The following is a 26,466-nucleotide window of genomic DNA, read 5'->3' as shown; positions in this document are numbered from 1 at the left end:
ACATTTAAACTACTGTATGTTGTCTGAAGATTTGATCTCTACATTCTCTTTTACTGATAGAATCACATAGAAGCATTATTCTTGTCCTTGTGGATCATCACATAATTGTATGGATAAACAAAGGTGATTTTACCACAGTACCTTTACTGTGACAAATTTCCCTAAACAACTTACATACTCTAAATGTAACCATTTTTTGCCAGTTACTAATTTAAAAACATTTTTTTTTATTACTGTCAGCATTTATATCTTAGATTAATGTAAAAATTGACAAAATCCGTATAATGAACTGTATTACATAATTGGCTGGATGACTGATGACTGTGGGATTGATCAAAGCTGACACACTGCTATAGTATTAGAAACATTGACAGCTGTCACTACTACACCAGTAGAGGTCCCCTGCGTTCTAATCACTCACTTCTTGTTCTGCAACCACTTCCTGTTCCATGAACTATAAAACACACACACACACACACACACACACACACACACACACACACACACACACACACACACACACACACACACACACACACACACACACACACACACTGTTTTCTTAAATAGGTGTTTATGTTAGCAAACCCGGTCTGTGCTGTCTGTAAGATCACGGTGCCCATTGCATCTCTTGTGCGCATCATTTTACAGGAAGTGTGTCATGTAGTTTGTGAACCATAGTGTCAGATCTCTTATATTCTGTCTGCACAGCTACAATATACATATTCTAATTATATGTGTATCTATATGTAGACCAGCCAGGGGGATGGAATGTCTAGGTCAATGGAAAAAGTCCATTAAAATGTAAAATCTTGAAGTGCAGTAATGCCCCAAAACCTCTGACAGGTAATATATAACACTTAGCAGTTATGCCAGTTTATTTTGAATTGTCACACTATTACAAAAAGAAGACAAGTCATACAAAACAAAGCAAGATGAAAAAGCTATAAGTAAATGTAGCTATTGAAGTAATAAATAATAATTAAATAATTAAGGATCACAATTGTACGTGTCAGGGATCAGCCCTGACTTCTGGCCATGTGTTTTTGTTGTTGTCACGTGTCTGCCCCGCCTTCGTCTGCTCCTCCCTGTCTCCACACCTGATCCTAATTGTGTCATCATTGTCTTTCATATATAAGTGAGCCGCGTTACCGATGGGAGCGCGGAATCATTAGTTACGTTTAGTCATGTTGGTTACGTGTACCTTAGTCATTGTCAATTGTCGTCATCTCGTATTGCTTTAGTTCATTTACTTTAGTTTTAGTTTAGTTCATTTACTGTCTTTGTCTTTACTATTTATTAAACCCCATTCATTTGAAGCTGTGTACGGGTCCGTCTCCTTCCTTCCCTGGTTGTGACAGTACGTTAGGCCACAATGAAAGATAAAGCTAAGCCAACATTATTTGACAACTAAGCATCAAGCTAGAAGCTGGAGCTTGGTTTGGAGCACATAATGTTAATTATTTGGCTAGTTTTCTTTCTCTGTACATTATGGAGTCTTAGACATGGCTTAGACATTTGTTCAGCCATCCTGAGTGGATGATCCAGCTTTAATTTTAAGCTCCTCAACACCATAAAAACTTATTCACCCTTGTTGCTGTGCTATGTTCCTGCATTACACTATTATACTAAATCTGTTCTGAGGGTAGACTAGTAGCACTCACTCTAGTAACACAAGAAGTTATGAGTCTGTGGAATTGTTCGGTTAGAAGATGAGTTGCTCTGTCTGAAGTTCTGCACATTGCCACACACTGACTCAGACTCAGAATCAACAGGCCATATGTCATAATCTTAAAATTACCATCACCCAAGCTCAATAGACATCTTCACACACTTGTTTTACATGCTGACTTAACAGTGAAAATATCAGGTTTATTAGCAATGAAAAAGTTCAAAGCGCTCTACTTAGCATATATGAAATGACATCATTAAATCTAATAGGAGAAGTGTGATGTAGAGGAGACCTTTTAGGCTACCTATGTGGTGGCACAGGAACAAGGTGATGACTTTCCTGTGCAATGAATATGTTGTAAAGTGGTTCCAGGGGTTTTAGTGCAATAGAATTATTGTGCTCTAAAATAAATTATAGGCTTATTTGTCATTTTTTTAAACAGAGAACATATAAGTGAAATTAATTCCAAGTGTGTATGTCACACCATTTTCTATATTAAACATTTATTTGTAAGTAATTTGAGGTAAGAACATTGCTGACAAATCCTTAGCATATAACTTTAATATACTTATGGACATCTTGTAATCAGAAAAGAAGTAAAACACAGTATCATAGAGAAATCAGCTGCCTTCAATGGCAATAAATAAATAGTTCTGAATACCTGTGAATAATGTTCATGTAAGATATACCATACTTTGTTGATATATCCAATGCAACAAATACAACTGAACTTAATGAAACGAAGTACCCTATTAGTTATAATGTAAACATGACATAAAAAGTCTTTCATATAACTAACCTTATCATGAGCTCATTGTGTTAACACTCACTGAATATAAATTTTGACTATAGCCTATATTAGGTGTACACTAAAATGGAACATTAGATTGATCTTGTCCCAAAATATCATACTAATTTATATTTCCTCTCTATGTCTAAAACAATACTTTCATTTTGAGACAATTAAAAACAATTGCACCTTAAAACTGTATACGATCAGACACACAGTTCAATTCAAATCTGAAGTCAAGAAAAAGCTTGTACAGACATAAATTCTTCTTCATTTGTTCTCACAAATGACACACTAAAAAAAAATAATTACAGTACATGATTGTGTGTGTGTGTGTGTGTGTGTGTGTGTGTGTGTGTGTGTGTGTGTGTGTGTGTGTGTGTGTGTGTGTGTACCTTGGCATGAGTGTATATGTGCTTAGGTGTGTATGTAGATGGTTGTGTGTTCATGAGAATATATGTAGTGTTGGGCAGATTACATAGAAAATGTACTCAGGCACTGGTTATAAATATAGATATATGAAAAATACAACAGAATCTGACCATTTTATTTATTATGTAGTTCCGTTATTAGACAGGTATAGTTAAGATTCTTTCAGAAATATGAAAATGCTGTGCTTAAATTGTTCCATGTTAGAAAAATTATGTTTTGGTTTGCTACATTATATTTTTATAATTTCAATGGCTTAGTATGAGGGGAAAAATGTAAACATACAATGTCTATTTTTTGTAATCAAATATGATTATTCTCAGACATAATGTGACTACATAACATTTACAAAATTAGTCTGTAAATAAATAGTTTTTAATGCATTCTGCGTTGATTGCCATATTACTTTTCCAAAACCTGAATGTGTAATTCTGTTTGTATGTAGTCCATCATTTTTGTAACCTGAATACATAATCTAGTTGATATGTAATCCTTTATTACCCAACACCATGTGTATATTTATGTGCATATAATTGACTAAACAGTGGCTGGAATGTTGTGCCATTTGATAAAATCAATCATACAATGATTCGAAATAGCCCAAATATCAACTGCACCTAATCAGTCAATTACTTCAGTAGAAAGTGCTTTACATAGTCATCTAACTGCATAACATTTACAAATGACTTTAGGTTATCATAGCAATCATACATTGTCATATCATAAACTACATGAACAACATATCACTGTGTTGCATAAGTGCTGAAAAGTCAAAAGATTAAACAAGTGCACCAGCGAACATAAATAACAACTATATACCAAGCAATATTGTAGCACTACTGAATTTAGTATTCAAACTGTATAATGTGAATTGAGTGCAATTTCAAAAAAGCATCAACAGTACTTTAGATCAGTTTAACACTATATTCACTGCTTTAACAATACATCCAATACTTATGTCTCACTGAGGCATAGGCAAACAATTCTAAAAAGGCACAAGCTGATCAGACGGGGATGATTAATTTATAGTCATGATCAATATATATTAATGCACTAGATTTGGAAAGTGATGGTACTTTTTAGTTTCTGAAAAAATAGAAAGAATTTCCATTGATTCTGAAATTTGAATCTACTGAAATATCACTTCAATATTTATGGACTGCATATTAATATTTATATGGCCTTATATGTATGGACAAAATAAGTGGTGGTTAATAGGAAATGCGACTCTAATATGGCAGTTTGGTTACAATATGTGTTGTGCATCTGAATATGAAATTATGTGCATATTTGCTTTACCATTTCTTTTGGCCACATATTGCACCTTACCAAAACAATAATCTTCATATGCGCTTGATTAAGCCTGACAAAATTTTATATATATAAGTTATTTAAATCAGCTTTTTGGAGGATTACCAATGATATCCTCTGATGTGATCCTGAGGGATGCAATAGCCTCGGCACAGATGTGGACACTCTCCTCCTGCTTGTTGTCCTTGCTGGCAAGACCCGTGCAAGATGTTGGCTGCTCTTTCCTCTGGGATGATATGTTGCTTACTCCAGGTCCTGGAATAGAAACTGAGGCTTGCCTGGTATTAGCCCTCTCTGAAATGTCCCCCTGTGGTAACACGTGAGAGTGTCTCTCGACAGGAACACCAGATGTGCAGACAGAGGGCATTCTTAAACCTCCAATGGGAACCATTGGGATAGGAGTCTGGACCTGCTGTTGAGAGTGCAAAGGCAAGTGGCTGAAGATGCCTCGGCTGGGGAGGATGGATGCATCGGTCTCACAAAGTACCCCATCAGTGACATTTTGAAGAATGGCCTCTCGCTTAACCTAAAATAAAAATTAGCACAATTTATGGATATTGGGATTGATCAAATGATCATATGAATATGTTATTAAATGGTTATTATTATTTAGAATTTAAACTAATATGTCTATTAAAAAGTTAAAACCATTAGCCATCATACATACCGTTTCTGGGTAAATTGCAGTAGTTTGTATCAGGGTAGAGGCTTCACATTTCATTTCCCTGCTCAACTCCACATAGCATCTGTGCTGATAGGTCCCCCTGCGTGGTGATGCAGCCCTAAGCATGCCTCTATGTCCACGTGGGGAGGATGTACGATAACGTGATGCATCGGTCCCTGGTGAAATGGGCCTTACAGGTGACAGCTGGCGAATTGGTGAGAGATCTCCTCTGATGTTCACATCTTGCCTTGAAAAAAGGGGTCTCAAGGGGGATGGAGCCCTTCCTGGAGCCAGATGACCTTGTTGGGACAGATCTCTCTGTATACAGATGTTCCTTTGATGAGGTGAATCCCAACATGGAGAGAGCAGTTGAGATGTACATGGATCAAATGTGTTGCTTGTTTGCTCAAGAATCAGATCGTCCTCATTACTGACTGATGATGCATCAAAGCTTTCTTTAGGATCCAAGTTCTTAGTGAAACATGTGGAGGGAAATGGTTTGTTAATTGTGTAAGGCTGAGGACTTGTGCTTCTGGAGTGGGTTCTTGGCGTAGAGTCCCCATCATATTCATCATCCTCATCATCATCTGGTTCATCTCCATCTTCCTCGCCAACATCTGAGTCATCCGCATCAGAAAACTGATGTTTAATGGCTGCATCAATTACTGGTCTGATCTCTGACGATTTCGGTGCATCATCTTCATGTTCTGAGAAATAACAGGTGACCAAATTAATGAATTAATTCTATAGAAGTAATTTAATGTATCTTTTCAAGAAAACAGCTGTAATAATTAATCTTTATGCTTATCCTTTTTTAAACATTAAAACACCAGTTAAATATTCTTACCAGCAACATCTGTATTGTCCATATTCATCGGAGAAACACCAAGCTCAAGGCATTTTTTCAAGTGGGCTTTTGACTTCATATGCTTCGTCAAGTTCCCTTCATTTAAAAAAAGACATGGTTTGAATTCATTAGATGAAAATAGAGTAGCTAATATTTTGTAATACAAAAACATGGTAAAAACCAACCTTTTGTTTTAAAGGCAAAGTTACAGCACTTGCATATGTAGGGCCTCACATCTGTGTGAGTACGTATATGTTTCTTTAGCATACTTGGTTTTTTACATCGAATTCCACACTCTTCACAAATATACTTCCCACGGCCCCGTCCCCTGACATACACGTAGTCCTCATTTGATTTGTACCTGAAAATCAGTACATATATTAGCAAATGTTTTCTTCAATTAAACGGTTCTTGTATTTGTACAGAAAGATACTACTCACCCTCCTTCAAAGATCTTTACACGAGCAGGCTCTGTTTGCCTTAAAGGTGCCTCAGTTTCCTTGCTATTGTCACGTGATGGTTTACACTTTTGCTTAATGTCCTTCATTTGTGTATCATATGTTATGTCTTCCACCCTAGCGTCAATGGTCCCCTGTGAAAAAATAAGTATACAGTAATCTAATATATTTTCACTTATGTGAAGACCAGATAAAAATTTCAATAAAAGTACAAAAAAAAATCTGACCTGTTTCTGCTTGTGACTTGACAAAGTTGAAGTAACAAGTATTCCAGGTTGATACATGGCTGCAATTGTATATGTGGTATTTTGTTTCTTTTGTTTAGATTGCAGAAGGGCAAGTGCCTTTCCAGTACTGAGATTTGGTGGATTTGGGTTATGGCATCTCATAAACCAAGAGGCATAAACAGAGAAATTAGGTGCTGATTGGGTGGTGTTTGGTTTAGAACTATTAAGATAACACCAACTCACACATGTTGTAGTGTGAAGACCAGGAAACTGAGATAGTATCCAAGTATTTGCAATATCTCTTTTAGCAATCTGCACTGGGATAGGTAAATTGTTTACCAAAATTGCTTCTGGAGGAACACTGCTGGACAATGGTAACCTTGCTTTATTGTAGACGGCTATATTAGAATCCTCCATTTCTATCTCCTCAACAGTTCCTGGTGGATTTTGTACATGTGTTGACTTAGTTTCTTTCTTCTGTTTCTCAATTCTAAGATCAGGATGTCCCAATTCTACAGCACTAAGCTCTTCTACAATCTGCCCATACATATTCTCATCTTTGACTCGTTTTTGCTGAGTTGCTTCAATGAAGAGCTCGATACTACTTGCAGGAGAAAGCATTCGCTTACTAGCCCCACCGCTTGGAGCCTCTGTTGTTGAAATTGTTCTAGAAGTCAAGGACAGTGGTATGCCTGTATTAAGTTTTGCAGGTGATGATGGTGGGTTGTGCAGAAGTCCTCTTGGATGTCCTGGTGTTTGACATGCATCCAAACCTATTCTGTGTTGTGATGTAACATTTAAACATTTACTTTGAGTGATAACATTATTTGGTGTTAAGTTTGTCTCGTATTGAGAATCCAGAATATGAGATATACTAGTGTATGTGATATTTCCATAGCATGGTACTTGCATCTGAATTCTGACTGGAACTAACAGACCAGGAATCCTCGGATTGGCTAAAGCAGGCTGAGCTTGTGAAAGAACTGCTATTGTTGACAAGACATTGGTCACACTCTGTGAATGATCTTTTGGTAGATCTGCCAGAGCTATTCTAGGATCTTCTACTGATTTCAAGTCTTCAGGTTCTTTCTTTATTTTCTGCTTTAGGCCATGATATTGATGCATCTGTAAAGTCTGGGAAAGAAGAGGCTGTTTATGAGGGATTTGCTCTGGCATTCGAGACAAGTCTGGTGAAATTAGCTGTTGTGGGGAAACACTTCCATGTACCAGCAAGTACCTCATTTTCTCAGTGCCACCAGAGGAACCTTCCAACAAAAACTGTTTGTCTGGTGAAGACATTTTCCTGCACATTTCAGCTGCTTCTGAGCTTCCCTGTATAGCATTCATCTCCATAGATTTATCATGTGTCAAAGCCTCTGGATCACCACTTAAAGAAGCCTGTCTAACCAAACAGCCTCTTCTTCGCTCTTTAAATCCACAATCACTGGCATAGATTTCACTTTGAATAGGGCTGTTCGACAAAGAAAGGTTGCTGTAATCAAAGGACTTGCTTCTAAATTCTGGTAATTCAGTGGATAAGTTGCATGGTGCCTGTTCTGATGCAGAGCGCCTCATCTCTCTCTGTTGGCTTAGTGAACTTCCTGGAACAGACAAGAACTCCAAACACTTGCTAAACTCATCTGATTTAGCGGGAGATGGGACATTCATAGCTTCCTCTCTGTCAAGTGATTGAGAAAAGCTTGAGCTGTGAGATAAATTGCTATCTTGACTTGGGCTTCTGGAGAGACTAGTACAAGCAGATTCAAAGCTTGATTCACCAGAGGAACATTCCATCTCAGCTAAACGCAGGCGTTTCTTTTTTGGAGGTAGCTTTTCAACTGGGAAGTTTGACAAAGTTTCACTCCTCTGAGGCCACTGGAATTCTTCTCTGTTTTTTTCATTTGGTCTAACCTGCATGTCTCGTACTTTTTCTGGTTTGTCGGGCTCCTCGGTAACCCTAATCTCTGGAACTTGAATACCAGATTGAAAAGCTAGTTGTTTAGATAATTGAGACCATTGGTAGATCAAACTGCTTCCACTGTATTGACTCTCTATTTTTCCAGAATGCATGAGTGGGTCGGTTTTGCATTTTTCCTTAATTTGCTCCTTTTCTATTAATTGGTAAAGGGTATTTTTATTAAACTGTTGTGACTCAAAATCAATGGACTTTTCTGCAGAACTCAGCCTACTTAATGACTTTGTGTGTTGAATTACAGAGATAACATTACTACCAGACCATCTCTCTGTGTCAGTATATGTAGCATCCGGAATATCTTGCTTTGTACAAAGGTCCCATGTGAGGTCAGGCAAGCATGAAGGCTTATTTTGGGTTGGAAAATCTTCATCTTCCATAATGTTCTTTCCTTTTCTTCGTTTCCTTGTAGCATTTTCCATCATGTGGTTTTGAAACATGAGGCATGACTCTGATTCTGGACAATTCTCTATTCCAATTTTAGAATCATCAGCACTGTCAACTTTTGGCTCTAATTTCAGGCCACAAACCAAAGTGTGGTTATCCGGTTCTGCATGTCCTTCATGTGCAGAATGCTCAAAGGCAGCCTGTCTCATAAGTTTTCGCATTCCCATTGAGCTACGAAAGGAGATTTCATCGTTTGTCATCCTCTCATCAAAAGAATTACTGCTTCTTAGTACCTGTGATGCACTTACATTAGATTCAGAAGGTGTTGGAAGAGAGTTGCTCCGTAAAAGTAAACCATATTCTGGTGGGGTTTCTAATAGTTCAGTCCTACACTGAAATATCTCTGGGATTTCCTTATATTCTTCTTCTTGAAAAGATTCTGATTCAATTTTTATTGATCTGGCCAGGTCTTTTTTGTGTCTGTGCAAATGGCATGTGGCTTCCTCGGGTGCCATTCCTTTGGTCAATTTAATCATAAAACTGGATGGACTCTCATTTATGTCTGTCATGCAAGTCTGTACAGTGATTGATTGCCTTGGCTTGGCACTTGGTCTATAACATTTCCCAAACATAATTTCTTGGTATGACTTGGCATTTGCACTTGCTTGATTGCACTGTTGTTCTGCACTCTCTGAGCGTGAAAAGTAGCCAGAGTCAGTGCTGCCTTTGCTATATGAGCTAGGGAGAGAGAGGGAATCTTGACTTCTTTTCTCTGAAAGCCTAAGGGCAAGTCTTTGCTTTATGGTAGTAGACTCAATTTCGTGCTCCACCTGGGTGACAATTACAGGTGTCATCATTTCTCTAAACTGCCATAAAGACACTTTTCCTAACGTACTCTCATTTGATGGACTCTGTGTAAAAGTTATCCCAGGGATCTTTTGTTTATGTCTACCACAAATGTCCTGTATGGTATCCCCTCTGTCCTTCATTTGGATAGAGCTGCCTTTGTGCAAGGACTGCCTCTGTGCAAGAGTTGCCTCTTCCCTCACCTCCTCATCAGTGTCAGTGCTTTGCTCAGCATCCGAGTGCATTTCTCCTTCTCCTACTGTCACTTCTTCATCCACACTCCCGAGCTTCCTATCTTGCTCTGAAAATGGAAACAGTCCTGCTTTGACAGCATGTGTGTGAGACTTCCTGTGTTTGTACAAATTGCTTTTGGTTTTAAATGAGAAACCACAAGGAACGCATGGATATGGTCGTTCACCAGTGTGAGAACGTATGTGTTTTTTCAGCACACTGGGTTTAGCACATGCTCTCCCACAGTAATGACACACATACTTTCCTGTCTTTTTCACTTTCATCTCTTTTTTGTGCACACCCACTGACAGGAGGTTAACACTTGATTGGAAACATCTTTTTCCAGGAGGAGGGAAACGCTGTGTCTTCCTGCATGTGTAGATTGGATTTTGGTCACTGGCTTGTAAGGTGGGACTAGTTCCTGCTCCCACTGTTTGTGTCTCATTACTGGGACATGACCTCAAATCATCTCTGTGGGGTCTCTCTGTTAGTGGTATTTTGTCCTTGGTGCCAGGGAAATGATCTCTTTGGACCATTTCAGAATCAGAATGTTTCTCTTCTTTCAAAGTGCCTCCCTGTGGGGAACATCCTACTGCAATAGTGGGTTCAGGAGTCTCCATGATGCAAATGTTATTTTTCTAATATCAATACTTATGTCTGCTACATCTTTGCTGCTTCATTTTGCAGGATCCAGCAGAATCAATTGTCTTAATTTTGGTAAAATATCTTTAATAAGTGCCATAATTTCCAAAATGTATACATGCAGTCTCCAGGCTGATAGTGTGATTCTCAAAAAATGGTGTTTATTTTTTCCCCCAATGTTTTCATTTCTGGTTTTATTACTTCTTTAGTGTTTTCTTAGGCTGTACCAGTTCCAGGTTATCTAAAGGAAAATAAAAAGATACAAAAAGTATAATACAACATAATAATTATAGTAAGAAATGTAATACATTTCAGGTGGAATTTTTACCTTGGCAGAATTTAATTTACATCTCTATCATGCTAAAAAAAAATCCTATAATAATATTAATATTAGCAATAATAATAATAATAATAATAATAATAATAATAATAATAATAATAATAATACAGTGATAACTAAGTATCACACCTCTTGTCATCTATAGTGTAAATGGCCAATTTTATTGCAAGCATGTAATGTATTTGCCACATAGTTATGGAAAGGAGCGGCCTAATGTTTTGACTGGACATAAACATCAACATAAACACACTCCACAGTTCCTAAGTATAGGTGGTTGCAGTAACTTTGTTACTTTTATTTCCCTCATTCAGCTGATTTGAGACAGCTGACATGACTGCAGTGGAGTACAGCTCATAGCAAGGAGAGTTAAATAAGCTTTCACTTAATTAGTGTCACAGTATATACAAGCACTGCTATTAATGTATAATTTATGCAAAATATAAAGAGCTTTTTACAGCATCAGAAAAGACAACCAGGAATTGTTCATTTCCTCTCATCTAACAATGTGAATTTAATGAGGTTATATAGGTTATCTGGTACAGACCATTTAGCTTGTTAATTAGGACATCAGAAGACTTCGCACCATTAGATCAGGAAAGACACCTGAACCACATACTTAAGTTTAATGTTTAAGCTGAAACATTGCCACTGTCACAAGTTGCTTTATACAAAGAGGTGGATCTGGTATAGATGGGGTCTCTAAAGGTGATAGGATTCTCCAGTGTTCCTCTCAAGGTCACTTTGATCTCATTCTTGGGTCTCCCTCTGAGCGGGGGTTGAAATAATGAGTGGACAAATCAGTGAAAGACACAACAAAAAAAACAAATGTAACAGTGTGCCCTAATTTCTACACCACAGAAGCTTCGATAATAGCTTCTAAATGTGGAATCATAGATTACACAAAGGAATAACTACTGATTAAATGTATATAGAATTATGCTATCTATGATTATTGTCATCATTTAATGTTCTGGGAGCTAATGACTGAATAGTATAAATGTTTGCCCAACTGTTACCACTTTCCATTTTGACAACACTCCTGCATGAACACCAACAGCAAAAACAGGAAAAATAATAAAAAATAAAAATGAAAGTAAATGAAAAATGTAGCCAGAGTCAGGGGAATGTCATTACGTCATGTATCAGCACCCCACTGTATCAGCAGTCACAAGCACCAAAGCATGGCAACTTATAAAACCAAGCAGTCTTATAAATGCCATCCACAGTGGCACTTCAGGAAAGACTGGAGGACTGCATGATGGATGAATTACACCGTGAATAAGAGCAGAGCAGTCAAGGACAGACACAAACTGGCGAGTCACCCTCTAGCAAGCACAGCTACAACAACATCAAACATATCGATTGCCATTTACAAACCTGGTGTTCAAATACAGCCTTGTCCAATATTTCCAGTCATTTTCAGCTCCTTTTCTAATTCCCATGTTCCATATTCCAGTGTGTTACCCTCAAGGAAAGCAGATTTAAAGCCCAATAAGCCAAAGATAAGCCCCATCAATGATCCACATAGTGTGTATTGAGGGTACACTATCATACCTACTGATGTAAGCGAGTCACCACAGAAAATACCTCACTGAGACGTGTATCCAGGAACAAAAATAGCAATGGGGCCCTGTTAGGGGTTATGCAACAGCCCACAGTAAAGACCACTTTTGAAGGCATGGAAAGCAGTGCATAGACATCATTCATTCAGTGTGCACTGCATAGATAAGTATGTACACCAAGACCAATTGTGTTGTGTTTCTAAAAATGTATTCAGTGTTAAAAAAAAAAGAGTTGGGGTCCAGTACTTGGTATAACTACCAACGCATGCTGACAAGTCTCGCAGCATAGATATCACCAGTTACCATAAAATAAACTTTAATTATACATTTGTTGTTATATTTGCCATAGAAATTCACGATGCATCACATAAACCTTTAATCAATTATCTTTGCCAGTGAATGCATAATGTAAAACAATTTTCACAAATATTATTGAAAATAATTGTTTGCAAGTCCCCAGCTTAAGAGAGTTTAAATAGCATGAGATAATGCATGCTTAAAATTGCTTTGAATCAAATATTGTACAGGTGTTAAAGAGATTCTATTATTATCCAATTATAAGCTGTTTATAAAGTGAAATTGCAGCAATACAGAGTCGGAAAATAATGATGGACACATGTCTTTGACAAACCAGTTATTGAACTAAAAGAAATAACATGCTCAAATTATTAGATATTAAAAAACATGTGGCAATGAATGTATAGGACACTTGTATTCATAGTATTGCATATGCTGAGTTATTGCTCTAAATGGTTGATCCTCAATGAACAGTGAAGGTCAAGCCTCTCATCTCTCTCTATAAATATAATGGTCTGTCCCACTGGGTCGCCTGGCTTTTCCACTACACCAGGCACTAACTCATCTCTACTGACTATTTAGATGAGATCTGACACCCAACTTCTTTCTCTCTCAGTCATACCCTTTCTTTTACATACACACACACACACACACACACACACACACACACACACACACACACACACACACACACACACACACACAGTTACACTTTACTTGAGTAGACTGGGACAAGACAAAGCTTCTTCTTCACACTACTGCTGAAGATGCTAAATTATTGTTCAGTGAAGAATGTAGTTATGATTAGCAGTACATACCAGTAAAATTGTAACTTTTTAAAATTGTAAACACAGATTTTGGAGGTCATTTCATAGCATATCATATCCCCTTTGTGGTAAAACTGTATGAAGACACAGCATGGTGGTGTGGTGCAGTGGGTGAGGTTGCTGGCTTACAGCTCCAAGATTCCTGGTTTGATCCTCAGCTTTGGTATGTTTAGAATTTTGCATGTTCTCCCTGCATCTGAATGGTTTTCCACCGAGTTCTCAAGTTTCTTTTCACTGTCCAAAATGTATCTTGTTATGTTTGGCTACTCGTAATTTCCCTCTAGTGGTGAATGAGCCTGCGATGGATTGGTGTCCCATCCAGGGGGTACTGCCACCTCCTGGGATCGGCTGGACCTAATACAACCCTGAATATTTAATAAATACATTGCCAGTAAAAGTTTTTAAACACTTAGAGTGTCCTATGTAGAATAGTAATTAAACAATAAAAACTACATGTTTATGGAACTCATTAATATATTAACTGGAAGGCATGCTTTGAGTAAACCTTTAACCCTATAGAGTTTGTTTTCCTGTCATTTTTAACAATTAAACAAAGTGAATTAAGTGGACATTACTTTAATGCTTATTAAACTATTATATGAGGCCTTTAGATGAGAGCATTGTCATCCTGGAAAAAAGCATGCCCTTCAGGATAGAAATGTTTCATCATGTGATAAAGGTGATCAGTCAAAATAAGGGTATTGATCTGCAGAATCCCTTCTCTCTAAGTAGATATTGGTCACAATATATGGACACAAGCTATGCCAGCAAAATTCCCCCTACTTTATAACAAAGCCACCAATTTCCATTAATTTGTCATCCATCTGTTTATCTGTATGTATATGAGTATACTTTATTTATTACAAATGGCTAGATTATAAAAACACATTAACTAATAGCAACAAATTCTAAGGGAGAAATGGTCAAAATACGTAATAGAACAAACTGTAAAGCATAAACATAACAAACCCTTCACATTATGTATTTGACTTTCTAGTAAAGACCAGAATAGATTTTAGGCTATTGTCAGTTTTCAGTAGCATAGTGTATGTTTTATTATCTGATAAAAGTGCAGTATAATTCCACTTAAATATTCCAAGTATATAGCCTCCTTAATCTCTCTTTTAATGTAAATGTCATTTGCCATATGGGCTGAAGACATGAGGAATGTTCCCATGGCAACAAAATACCTATTTTTGCTGTATTTAGTATGCGCTTATCTTATTCAGTGAGTAGCTACACACAGACCACTGAAATACTGAATGGAGCACACTCAGCCTGTGCTTTATCTCTCAGAGGCATGATAAATGTTCTCCATTTCTATTTAGCAGGACACAGTGAGAAATGTCTTCTCAATGTATTTAAGTAGGATAAGTTTGTATAGGATAATGGTGTTTTATAGTCACTATATGTATTCGGTACCATGAAAAGATCTGGGAAATGAATGAGAATGAATGAAATGAATTTGCAAATGCCTTCAGGAGGTTGATTCCATCTGGAGCCATCGTTAACTCATCGTCATGGAAACACACACACTGTTTCCTTATGATTGAACTGAAGTTCTGCATTTCACAAGCTTAAGTGCATAATGAGACAATATACTTTTCTAAAGAATTCACCAAAGACTGAATAATGGGGAGCTCTAAACGATGCATCAAAGTTACAAAAGTCAATTTTATCAAAAAATGTGGCAGAAACACTACATAATACTCACAACACATAACTGACATGCCTCTAAGCATCCTCCTACTTGAATGTGTTTCTCTTTTTTTAAAATACGGATATTTTTCAAAGATGAGGCTGAGGGCTCAAACAGATCATCAAAAGCAGCAACACAATACAAGGCAACTCTTTTGTAATGTACTTATCAGGTTGATTCTAGACAAGACACATATATACCTACCAAAGTGAATTCATGTTTATCTTCTTTCTCACCTTGATTAATCAATGGAGTTCAGCTCCTTCCTCCAAAGCTAAACACTTTATTTTCCATCCTCAGAGTGCCACTACCAAGGTTTCTGTTTTTCACTGAGTGCTCTTCACTAGGCTTTGCTACTAATCCCTTAGTCTCATGCAAGAGGAGTGGGAAGGAAATGGAAAATGATCATGTTTCTTGGCATAAACACCTGGTGTGTTGATTGGCTGAGGGAGGCTAGTGGAGATGTCTATCACCGTGACAACGCAGGGTCTGGTTGGCAGCAGCCAGAAGAGAATATACAGGGACAGAAATAGATTGCAGCTTGCTCTGGAGCTGTACAATCCCACCACAGAAAAAGGGAGGGAAGGCCAGAGGAATGCAAGAAGAAGGATGAATACAGCTTTGAGAAAAGATGAGCACAGCTATGAGAAAGCAAGGACATTAGCATATAATACTGCAGCTACATCCATACTGCAGTCACTGCATAGAAAGGGTCTTTGTAATGATGGACAAGCTGGCATACAGCATTGCTTTTTAGATATTAAATGCTTAATAGCTAAATTTTGCCATACTTTGCAGTGATACTAAGGGTGCTAAGAATATTCCAGAATGATTTCCGTTTTTGTCTAAAAGATGAATACAGCTGTGGTTTTATAGCCAACATAAAACTCTCCATTTTGAGACAGCTACCCTGAAGCTGGCAGGCCTGATAGTGGCCTAAATGGCCCTGAAATTCATTTATCATCAATTAGACTTTTAGTGCTTTAATGGAGCATAGCAGTGTTACCAAATTAAGCAGTTTTAATGTGTGTTTGTGTGCATAATTCTGTCGATATTAAACTGTCATTTAAAAATTACTGTGGGTGGACATGGTCTCCCAAAAGGACTGTGTGATTCAGTTTCAATTAAAAGTGCAGTTAAATCAAAAATAAAAGTGACTCAGACCAATAAGTACTACTTTATCACATTTCTATGGTTATTTAAGTTGACAGATGTGTCAGGATTGAAACCAGTTAGGTGGTTGCAACATATTCAGCAAGTGTTTATGGGAAACAATTTTAGCCTCTGTAGAAATTGTTTTTCTTCGTAATGACTTTTTTATGTCTTCATCCATCAGCATACACTAAGATTATGATAAAAATACTGAAACATCTTGCTGAACATCTCGATCACATTAAAATCATAAAGATGGACAGTCAGTGAGGAGTCTTCCCTGCACTCACTCATAACTATGTTTAGTTCAAATGCCACTGCTCTGCACTGCAAAAGAAATCCTGAGAGAGAATCAGGGTAATGTCTGTTAAAAAATTTGTAAAATTTGGTCCACAGCATTATTGTAGAAATATAATGAAGGGAGGAACTACACCTGTTCATTTAAACACTTTAACAACACCAAGTTAAAAGGGCCTGGGATCTGCATAAACAGTACAGTGCTATTCCTGGCACGGCTGCCCTGAATAACTCAGATAGGGAGTTTCTGTGGGGAGGGAAGTAAGCACGTGTGTCTCGATGTGGCATGTGATGCTCTCAGATTCCCAACACTTTCATAAGTGGACTATGGCAGGTATTTCAAATTGCCACACACTACTCTATTCAAATATGCTTGTTTATATCAGAGAAAAAAATGCTGCTTGTGATTGACGGAACGAAAGTAACATGCAAATTCAAGGCTAAATCTGTCAGTACTATAAGATTGAAAGCAGACAGAACTAAACATTTTCTATGCAACATTAAATTCAAGTTTTATTTGTGTCATTCATTGTTTTAAAATAAATTCACTCATATTTTGCTTTCTAAAATTTTAAATGTTTTTGGTCTAGCCGGCATATTTTCTACCCCTGAGTAATTTAAAATGCATTCTTGCTTCACCATATCCCAAAAAAAAACAAAAAAAACAAGCTTTTCACATACTTAGAATTTTGATTAGTTAGTTCACATTACCATAAAGTGATTCAGTGGTAATTTGCAAAAAATTCTCAGTAGTACAGTGTAGAAAAAGCTAAAAAATTATCAAACACATAAAACACATTGTGACAACAGGATAAAAAACAAAATCACAAAAGTTACAATAGCAGTTTCCCTGCTATGCTTATATTATGATGTGAGCATTGTGCTTAATCCATTGAATAATTGTTGAGGATGACTAAATGTCCTTATGACACACCAGTCAGACGAATAGTCCAGGCCCAGGAGCAAGGCATCTGAACAGGAGACAGAGTAGGAAGGTACACCTGTAGACCGCTGGGCTTCACTGGGATCCATTTCAGTGGTTTGTAGCCCAGTAACACCGCCTGGTTCAGTACAGAAGTAGACCACAAAAAGATGATAAAACAAAAGAATAATGATGAACAATGATAGAGAAATGCTCTAAGCACCCAACCAATGAGTGATTGTTTATTTGTCTCTCTAGGTGTGTTTCTCCATGTTAATACATGTATAGAAATGATTCATAGCTCTGCTTTCTTATATATATATATATATATATATATATATAAAATACAAGTTATATATATATATATATATATATATATATATATATATATATATATATATATATATATATATATATATATAGTATATATATATATAACTTGTATTTTCAGTAAATAATTGAATAATTCAATAGAAAATCTGATTTCGGAAAAAACATTTTATGTAAACCTGAATGTCAGTGAATGAATTGAGCAATAAAGCTAGAAATACATTTACCTGTGTTTGTACTTCTGACACTATAGGGTCACTGAGAATAACATATCCTTCAGTAGGCCATGAGAGCAAAAATGCATAGACTGCCTTCTCTTGTGGCCTCCATGTGTACCTACAGAACAAAAACAAATGCTTAACAATAGGTTAAAATGGAGATATCTTAATGCTGCTATTAAATCAAATGCTATAATAATCAAAACCAGATGCTTTTTTTTAAACTAAGATGACATGAGAGAATTAAATTTTATGATACAGGTCTGATTTATTTGTACATGTTCTACGCAATGCGATGGTCTGGATAACAAATACAATATTTTAGGACTTTCCAAAGTTAATCATCCAATGAGGAAATGCAATCAATACTATTGTTAATATAGTTCAGTGCATTGAACTGCTTACTTTTTAAGATTATTACAGGGCCTGTTTCCTCTACTGATCTTACAAACCACGGGTGTACGTTCCTATCCTGAGAGAGACGGTGTGGGGGCAGCTATTAAACTGTTTAATGTGTTGATCTTGGTTTTCATTGAGGCATCAGGTTCTGCTTGGTTGGGATAAAAGCCTGCACCCATACTGCTTTATTCTGGATAAGATTGGACAGACCTGGTATAAATTGTATTTAAATTTGAGACGTACCAAACCCCAGGTGTAACGCTGTCATTCTGCACTCTCCAAGCAGTTGTGTTGTAGATTCCATCACCATTAACATTCAGCCACTGCCCCATCTGCCGTAATCTCTCTTCAAATATGGGAATAATACGGCCATCGTGTGTTGGACCCACGTTCATTAACAAATTCCCCCCACATGACACGGTCTCCACAAGGGTCTGTAAAGCAAGCGCTGAATTACTCCTTATGTCTATTCCTCAATAAACATTCAAAATCTTGTCAATGCTTTTAAAATAATTTCACTTCTGACTCATTTTAATTTTTCTTACTAAGGTAAGAAACTGTAGCTGCAGAATGTAAATATGAAATGAAAAGTCTATACTCAACAGGTGAGAACTTTGGGTTATTTTTTAAATTACCATACTTCATCATGTAAAGATATTATCTTGTCTTTAACTCTTCAAAACAGAGGACTTTAAAAAAAAAAAAAAAAGAATTTCTGCCTGTTTTGGGATGCACAGGTTCAGCACTGAATTTCTGTCATGGCACACTCCACAATAGTGGTTAAAGGCTCATAAAAGTAGAAACTTGATTTAGAAATTAATTTCATGATTTATTAATTTGTAGTTTTTTAAGATGTATTTGTTCTAGGGACATTATATTCATTAAAAAAGTTTTTTTACTTTCCATTTTCTTACCACTGGAATCCATCTTGGTTAATTTAGAATTCAAATCTAAGCAAATAAAATCAAATGTTCAAGGAAACCGAAAAAGAAGCAATTCTGCTGTGAGTTATACACATTCCATGGAGTCACCCTTGTTGCACATACCGCAATCAGCTGTTCAATTGTGAGGTAATCACTGAATTTAGCGTCTCGTCTATAGCCCCATGAATGCTGGTCAATCGTCATACAGTTCTCCCATTTGCGTTTCAGCAGATGTCCTGGGTTGTAGCGGTCAGTACATGTGTAATAGCCACCGTGTGTACAAATACTGCCCCTTCCCCATCGATCATTAGTCACAACAGTGTCCCGCACAGGGCTGTAAATACATCATTAGTCATGCAAGAGTACACACTCCTGTCCACAAATCATGCAGTATTCAGAAAAACTACAGAGCAATGGTTCCCAAAGTGGACACCCCCCACCCCCAGCAGCAAAATGTTTGAGAAACCCTGCTATAGAGTAAGAAAATACTTTACCTCTCATTGTAGAGCCATGCAAGAAACCCTGTGCTATTCCAGTACACGTCTGGGGCATCTCCATCTCCATCAGACCATAGCAGTTCTGGTTTGTACTTGTTTACGATCTCATAAAGCTCAGGCAGTGTCTTCTCTTGAGGAAATGAAGAGGTAGTAAAATTGTTTTCAGCATCTGCTTTGAAAAGAGGGTGAAACCACTCAAAAAGGGAGTGGTAGAGTCCTAGGCGCAGGTCACTGTACTTCTGTAAAGCACTGGAAATTTCACCAACCACATCTCGCTTTGGCCCAACGTCCACCGCATTCCAGTTCCATGAGTACTTTGAACCCCACATGGTGTAACCTGAGAAATGACAAATGTTTATTGTACTGAATTGTATTGAATTCACTGTTTACACATTCAGTTTCACCATTATAAAATCATTTTACAGCTTTGAATGAACAACAAGATCATCTGTTTTGCATAAACTTTTGGTCTCTCCTCACATGACTTTACAAGGTTAGCGACAAATTGACACAGCCATGCTTCATCCATGCTTTATATCATTTTAGGTTTTGGGAACCACAAAAAAAAAAGAAACGATACTGCATTATTCTGTGATTGTGTAATAATCCTCTGTTTTTTAATGTGTATAATGGTTGCTGTGCACTGTTATATACAGTTTAATCCACCCATAAATTGATTCCTTCATTTTCTCACATTTCACCAGGAAGTTCACACCAACCTTCATGATGTTTAGTTGTGAGGACAATATACTTTGCTCCCGAGGATGCAAAGATGTCTACCCAGTCCTTGGCATTGAAGAACTCGGCGGTGAACTGCGGTGCAAAGTCCTGATAAGTGAATCCAGGGGCATAGTTTTTGGCCATAAAGTACAAATAGGATGGAATTTTCTGGCCTTGCCAATACCACCTGGGGACACAATGTTACTTTGAGTTTAACAAAATAAATAGGAAAGGAGCAACTTAACAGTCTCACAATGTGTGCAGAAATCATCGGAATGGAAGTAAGGAAATGTTGATTGTTAAAGTGATTTCTATGATGCAAGTCACACTTCAAAATATTATTTTAAGATTTAAGAAGTTGGAATAGCTTAAGTTAGGTTACACTTTGGGTTATTGTCAGAGTACGAGCACAGAGACAATTAAATGTAGTTTGAATACAACCTGTAGTACAAATAGCAAATAGTTAAATGAAAAGGGTTATGGTGCAATAATTTACATGTTGAGGTGAACAGCATGTTGCATGCAATATGGTACACAAGACACACACAGTGATTACAGTAAAAGTAAATGTGCAAATAACAAGATAGTCAAATGTAAATAATTGTAGTAATATCAGCTAATTGCAGTAAAAATGCAATTGAATTTTTTTTAAAAACAGAAACAGAAAAACTATCCCAAGTTTATGTATTTTCTTTATGAGCAACGATACTTGAAATACACCAAAAAAAATCAACATAAAATTTTAATGATAGTAGAAAGTGGCATTAAAATACGCATATCGCCCACTGGTGGAACGACGTGAGATCTGCATCATGTATCCACAGTAGGAGCTTTTAAATGTGTGAAAAACTCACCAGAACCATTCGCTGCCGTAGCTGGGGACTGAAAACACACCCCAGTGTATAAAGATTCCAAACTTCGCTTGATCAAACCATTCAGGGAGAGGTCTGGAATCGATCGACTCCCATGTAGGTTTATATTGACAATAACAAGCTCCCATCAACAAGGACAAAAACAAACAGCTCCATTTGGCCATGTTGAAGCAGCTGTCTGATCTGATTAACAACGTTCAGTACACGATAAATCTGCTTCTGACCTGTCACATGATATCATCCTTTACCAGTTCATGTGATCCTTTGTTTCGGTGACTGTCAATGAATCTAACACCATCTCTCTTCCGGGTTAAACTACTTTGAATAAGCAGAAACATGTTCCACTTCCTACTTTATTCTAAATGTTGTCGCTGTCATCGTCATGTGATAGCGAATTCTGTCTGGTGATAAGATGCAATATAAATAAATACACGTGACGTTATAAAAACTTTAATTATAAATGTTAAAAAGAGAACAGTGGCAGACTTCTGCGCAGAATTACGCAGAACTGAGTCACTCTAACACTTTTGGCCATGTAAGGTTACACGTGTTTACACACATGCTTATTGTGAAAACTGTACGCTTGCATGGTCTATTGTGGTATCTTGTATTTCTTCTTTCAGTCGCTTTGTTTTGCGAAGAATTTATGCAAGGCTATATCGACTGTCACTGTCACATCTCTTCCAGAGATTTTGACGGTGTAAGATGTTTGTTGTTATTTTATAGTGTAATAAGAATAACATGAGTGAGTTTTAAACTAACTTTCCCCTCTCCACTTTCTCCACAACAGGACATTGATGGTGTTATTGAGCAGTCAAAAAAGGTCATTTTATACAGGGCTTGACACTCGCATGCTATATGATGTCTTCACCAAACCTGTTTGTGAGAATTTCTTTTCCCTTGTTTTTATTTAAGGTTGGAGTTCTGGCACTTGTTGCAGTAGCAGAGCATGCTGGGGAGTTTGAGAAAATTATAAAGCTGTCACAGAGGTGGCCATTACCTTACCACAGTGACAACTGATCAGTGATGTATTATGTGATGCAGCTGATAAAAGAGGAGATGTTTTTATTTATTTGTTTGTACGTTTACAGGTTTCCTGGATTTATCATGCCTTGCCTTGGAGTTCACCCTGTTCAAGAAGATCCAGCACAACCCAGGGGGGCATTACCAGAGGTTTGTGCTGTGACATTCATGTCATTCATGCAATTCACCTTAAAGCTTTGAGTTATTAATACTAATTTAAATAATTGATCTTCACAGGATTTAGATTCTGCATTGCCTTTAATTGAAAAATATAAAGAGCACATTGTGGCCATTGGAGAGGTAAGATACTTATTCTATATACACACACAGTGGGTAAAGAAAAGATTCACCCTCTATCAGAATAATCATGTTTTTTTTTTTGCTTTGCATTGTGAAATGAAGAGGGACACCATTTTTGTTTTATTCAGATGTATTTACTCAGTGAAACGTGCAAGTGAAAGATATAACAGCAAAACTAATCATTGTTTCAATGGCACACCAAGCCATTTGTCTTCCATAATTGTGGTCATTTTAATTAGCTCAGCATAAAAGGAGCCATTCCTATGGTTGGCAAGGCACTGTCAAAAGTTTTCTGGGATACGTCATGTACAGGCACAGGTCAGGAGATGGATACAAAGAAAAATTAATTGCTTTATCAATCCCTAAAAGCACAGTAAAGTCTATTCGTAAGAAAAAGAAGGTGTCACGACTGGGCTTGCACCTTGAAGATTCTGACACTAAGTGAAAGTGAAAAATAGTGTTCTGGTCAGATGAGACTAAAATCAAACTATACGGCCTCAACACCAAACGCAATGTCCGGCAGACAGCCAGTACAGATCACCATCCAAATAACCCCATTCCTACAGTAAAGCATGGTGGTGGAAATATCCTTTTGTGTGGGTGTTTCTCTGCAGCAGGGACTAGAGCACTTGTCAGGCTAGATTGAAAAATGCACAATATTGTCAGATTTTAGAGGAAAACCTGCTGCACTCTGCCAGAAAGTTGTCAATTGGAAGAAGGTTCACCTTCCAACATTGACCCAAACCACACAGCAAAATTGACCACACAGTCAATGAATGGGTGAATGTCCTTGATGGGCCTAATCAGGGTCCAGACTTAAACCCTATTGAAAATCTGTGGAATAGCCAGAAGACTGCAGTCAACGGTCACCATCAAATTTACCTAAAGTTGAGCGTTTCTGAAAAGAAGAGTGGGCAATATTTTAGAGACTTTTCCGAACAGATTAAACGGTGTAATTAAAGCAAAAGGTGGTTCAACAAAATACTGACCCAAGGAGGTGATCCTTTTTCCAACTTTGTGTTTCTGGTTTGTTTTTAATCCCAGTCTGTTTTTTCCCCCCTGACCTGTTGCTGTTAAATCATTATATATTAAATTGTGATATATATTTATATATAAATATTACACAATATATTAATATGTAGATTCATATATATATATATATATATATAAAATATGAAGAATTGTCTTTTTTTTAAAAAAAACCTTAATGTGCTCTTTGCAGGTTGGTCTTGATTTCACACCCCGGATAGTCAATACTGAGGCAGGGAAAGAACTACAGAGACAAGTACTCATTCGCCAAGTAGAGCTTGCAAAACAACTAAATCTGCCTCTGTAAGTATGAAATAGGCCAACCTCAAGTGACTATATCACAGAGAGCTATAAAAGTAATAACATACCAGTATAGCTTTAGTTTCTTTTACTCAAGATAGTAGTGTAAAACAAAAGCTGATGTTTTTATTAGAAATGTCCACTCAAGGTCTGCTGGAAGACCCACCATCCACCTCTTAAAGGAGTTAGGTATTGTATAATTTATCTACTCTGGCTGGTAGACTTTTATTTAAGGCTTTGTTTTGTTTTCTATATAACTATGAATGATCATTTTTAAAACTAGGTGTAGAGAATGCTCTTCTTCATGCATTTGATGGAAAGCCCTCAGTTGCAATGGAAGGTGTACGTGCAGGCTACTTCTTTTCTATACCACCATCAATTGTAAGAAGTGAACAGGTAATTTTCTTCCTGCAGACTTTTCCTAAATGATTCAGTACCGTGCAAAATTCATTAGAAATTTCCCGCATGTGTTTCAGACTGTCAGTCATGTAATACCATGTCATCTGTGCAATCATATGTTTTTCCTCTTCTGCTAAGAAGCAGAAACTTGTGAAACAGTTGCCACTAGAAAATATGTGTCTGGAGACTGATTCACCAGCCCTTGGACCTGAAAAGCAGGTAATCTATTTTTTTGTGTATGTGTTTATCATAGTTGTCTCTCAGTGGTTAGATTTCCATCTTTGTCTTTTTTACACTGTTTGCATATGTCATGACTAAGCTCATGTTGCAATAGGTGAGGAATGAACCAAAGAATATCTCCATTAGTGCAGACTATGTTGCCAAAACCAAAGGCATTCCTGTGGAAAAGGTTATAGAAGTCACCACACTCAATGCTCTTCGTCTTTTCCCCAAGTTGAAGACATTTATCAGTTATATGTGACTGTGATGACAAGGACAAGGACAAAAAAAATCAAGATTAATTCAGTACAGTGCATGCTGTATTGAAATAAACAGTGACACAATCTTTTGTTGTTTTGGTTTTTAACTTTCATTGAAATTTGAACTAAAACATTAGAATGGTAGAGTGCTGGATTCAGTGTAATGTTCCACAGCATGTAAAGTTTAGTGATTTTTTTTTTTCTGTTAAATAAAATATCCTGTCATACAGAAGCAAAACAAAATGGCGCATAAAGGCTGCAGTTGGGTTATGTTAAATAAATAATGAGTAATTTGTGCACACTTTGTGGATTATGTAGTTATGTTAAGTTATGTAACATCTCGTTTAATAAAAATAAATACCTAGAGCTATTGAATATGCTATATGTTACAGATGCATTAGGACAATGCTTTTTTTGTGTGTATTTTTTTGGTTGGGGAGACTGTAAATCCCACATGGTTCACCTGATTTGAACACACATCCTAGAGACAAGGAATGTGTATTTTATGATGTTAATTAAAAACAATGGTATACTGTTATTGTTCATTGTTTACAGTTATTTTGTCCTCACAAAAGACAATATATAATTGTCTTTGTAGACATTTGTCTCTTATCTGTTTATAAATAATTGATGCTGACATGAAAGTTTAAAAGTATTCTGTTCATGGGGCTAATTACATCTAACTGAAAGTGTTTGAACTAAATATTTGTATGTTTTTCGATGCCACTCTTGTACTCTGTTTGTGGGGGCAGTAATTGCTCAAGCACTTAATGCTCTGGATTGGATTGTTGATCGCAGCATTAGGGTCCAAGCCAGTGCTGTTGGGCCCTTTAGCAAGGGCCCTGTATCATGGTTGACACTGTACTTTGATCCCAACTTGGGATATGTGAAGAAAGATTTTCACTGTGCTATAATGTATATGTGACAAATAAAGCCTTCTATCTATCTATAATAAACATGAACATTCCTTCTAGTAAAATTGGAAAAAGTCAAGTTAACTTTTTGCTGCATCCACTACTGTATTACTGTCAAATTGATATTACACAGACTCTATGAACAGAGTGCTTTTTAAAATAAAATAAAAATAAGAGAAAATAAAAACAAATAGGTGAATTACTTCAACATTATATTACTTCCATATCTTAGTTGCACTCGTACACACCTGCTAACAGGAAGAACCCTGAGCACAAGGAGTGGTTTTGTGTCTTTACTGATCCCTAACAACATCAATATTTTTAAGATTTGTGATTTCAGATATATTTTATCTGTCTCAGCTGGCAATAAATGAGTCAAAATGACACATGAACCTAACATCCAACATGGTTTTTAATATATTTTTCTTCATCAAAAAGAATGAAATCTTGAAGGTCGTGTGTCCCAGTATTTACCACTAGGTGGCAGTCAG

General features: G+C 36.9%; 3 protein-coding genes across 11 annotated transcripts; 1 reads left to right on the top strand and 2 right to left on the bottom strand.

The window, feature by feature from the left end:
- Positions 1 to 2,796: 2,796 nt before the first annotated feature.
- On the bottom strand, positions 2,797 to 16,997 carry hivep2b (HIVEP zinc finger 2b). 5 transcript variants are annotated; one of them, XM_047821530.1, is made up of 8 exons: positions 15,406 to 16,997; positions 12,194 to 13,867; positions 6,399 to 10,717; positions 6,154 to 6,305; positions 5,899 to 6,074; positions 5,714 to 5,809; positions 4,870 to 5,573; positions 2,797 to 4,728 (listed from the first exon to the last, which is right to left on the bottom strand). In XM_047821530.1, exons 3-8 carry the CDS (start codon positions 10,452 to 10,454, stop codon positions 4,288 to 4,290), a joined length of 5,625 nt encoding a protein of 1,874 aa, XP_047677486.1. In that variant the 5' UTR covers positions 10,455 to 10,717; positions 12,194 to 13,867; positions 15,406 to 16,997; the 3' UTR covers positions 2,797 to 4,287. The 5 variants fall into 5 exon arrangements, with proteins under 5 accessions (XP_047677486.1, XP_047677487.1, XP_047677488.1 ...); XM_047821531.1 differs by having other exon boundaries at positions 15,438 to 16,997; XM_047821532.1 differs by having other exon boundaries at positions 12,194 to 13,856; positions 15,438 to 16,997.
- Positions 16,998 to 17,136: 139 nt separating this feature from the next.
- Positions 17,137 to 21,846, bottom strand: fuca2 (alpha-L-fucosidase 2). The gene is made up of 7 exons (XM_027172212.2): positions 21,514 to 21,846; positions 20,659 to 20,846; positions 19,937 to 20,276; positions 19,566 to 19,776; positions 18,763 to 18,953; positions 18,130 to 18,238; positions 17,137 to 17,711 (listed from the first exon to the last, which is right to left on the bottom strand). Exons 1-7 carry the CDS (start codon positions 21,693 to 21,695, stop codon positions 17,574 to 17,576), a joined length of 1,359 nt encoding a protein of 452 aa, XP_027028013.2. The 5' UTR covers positions 21,696 to 21,846; the 3' UTR covers positions 17,137 to 17,573.
- Positions 21,847 to 21,853: 7 nt separating this feature from the next.
- On the top strand, positions 21,854 to 26,031 carry LOC113659433 (putative deoxyribonuclease TATDN3). 5 transcript variants are annotated; one of them, XM_027172216.2, is made up of 10 exons: positions 21,854 to 22,066; positions 22,322 to 22,354; positions 22,447 to 22,520; positions 22,623 to 22,704; positions 22,792 to 22,854; positions 24,077 to 24,186; positions 24,317 to 24,372; positions 24,467 to 24,579; positions 24,724 to 24,801; positions 24,917 to 26,031. In XM_027172216.2, the coding sequence occupies exons 1-10, from the start codon at positions 21,992 to 21,994 to the stop codon at positions 25,061 to 25,063; spliced, it is 831 nt and encodes a 276-aa protein (XP_027028017.2). In that variant the 5' UTR covers positions 21,854 to 21,991; the 3' UTR covers positions 25,064 to 26,031. The 5 variants fall into 5 exon arrangements, with proteins under 5 accessions (XP_027028017.2, XP_027028016.2, XP_027028015.2 ...); XM_027172215.2 differs by having other exon boundaries at positions 24,721 to 24,801; XM_027172214.2 differs by lacking the exon at positions 21,854 to 22,066 and adding an exon at positions 22,090 to 22,231.
- The last annotated feature ends 435 nt before the right edge of the window (positions 26,032 to 26,466 follow it).

This window comes from Tachysurus fulvidraco, chromosome 12 (assembly GCF_022655615.1).
Source record: "Tachysurus fulvidraco isolate hzauxx_2018 chromosome 12, HZAU_PFXX_2.0, whole genome shotgun sequence".
NCBI classification, from domain to species: Eukaryota; Metazoa; Chordata; class Actinopteri; order Siluriformes; family Bagridae; genus Tachysurus; species Tachysurus fulvidraco.
This window is presented reverse-complemented; position numbering and strand designations above follow the sequence as displayed.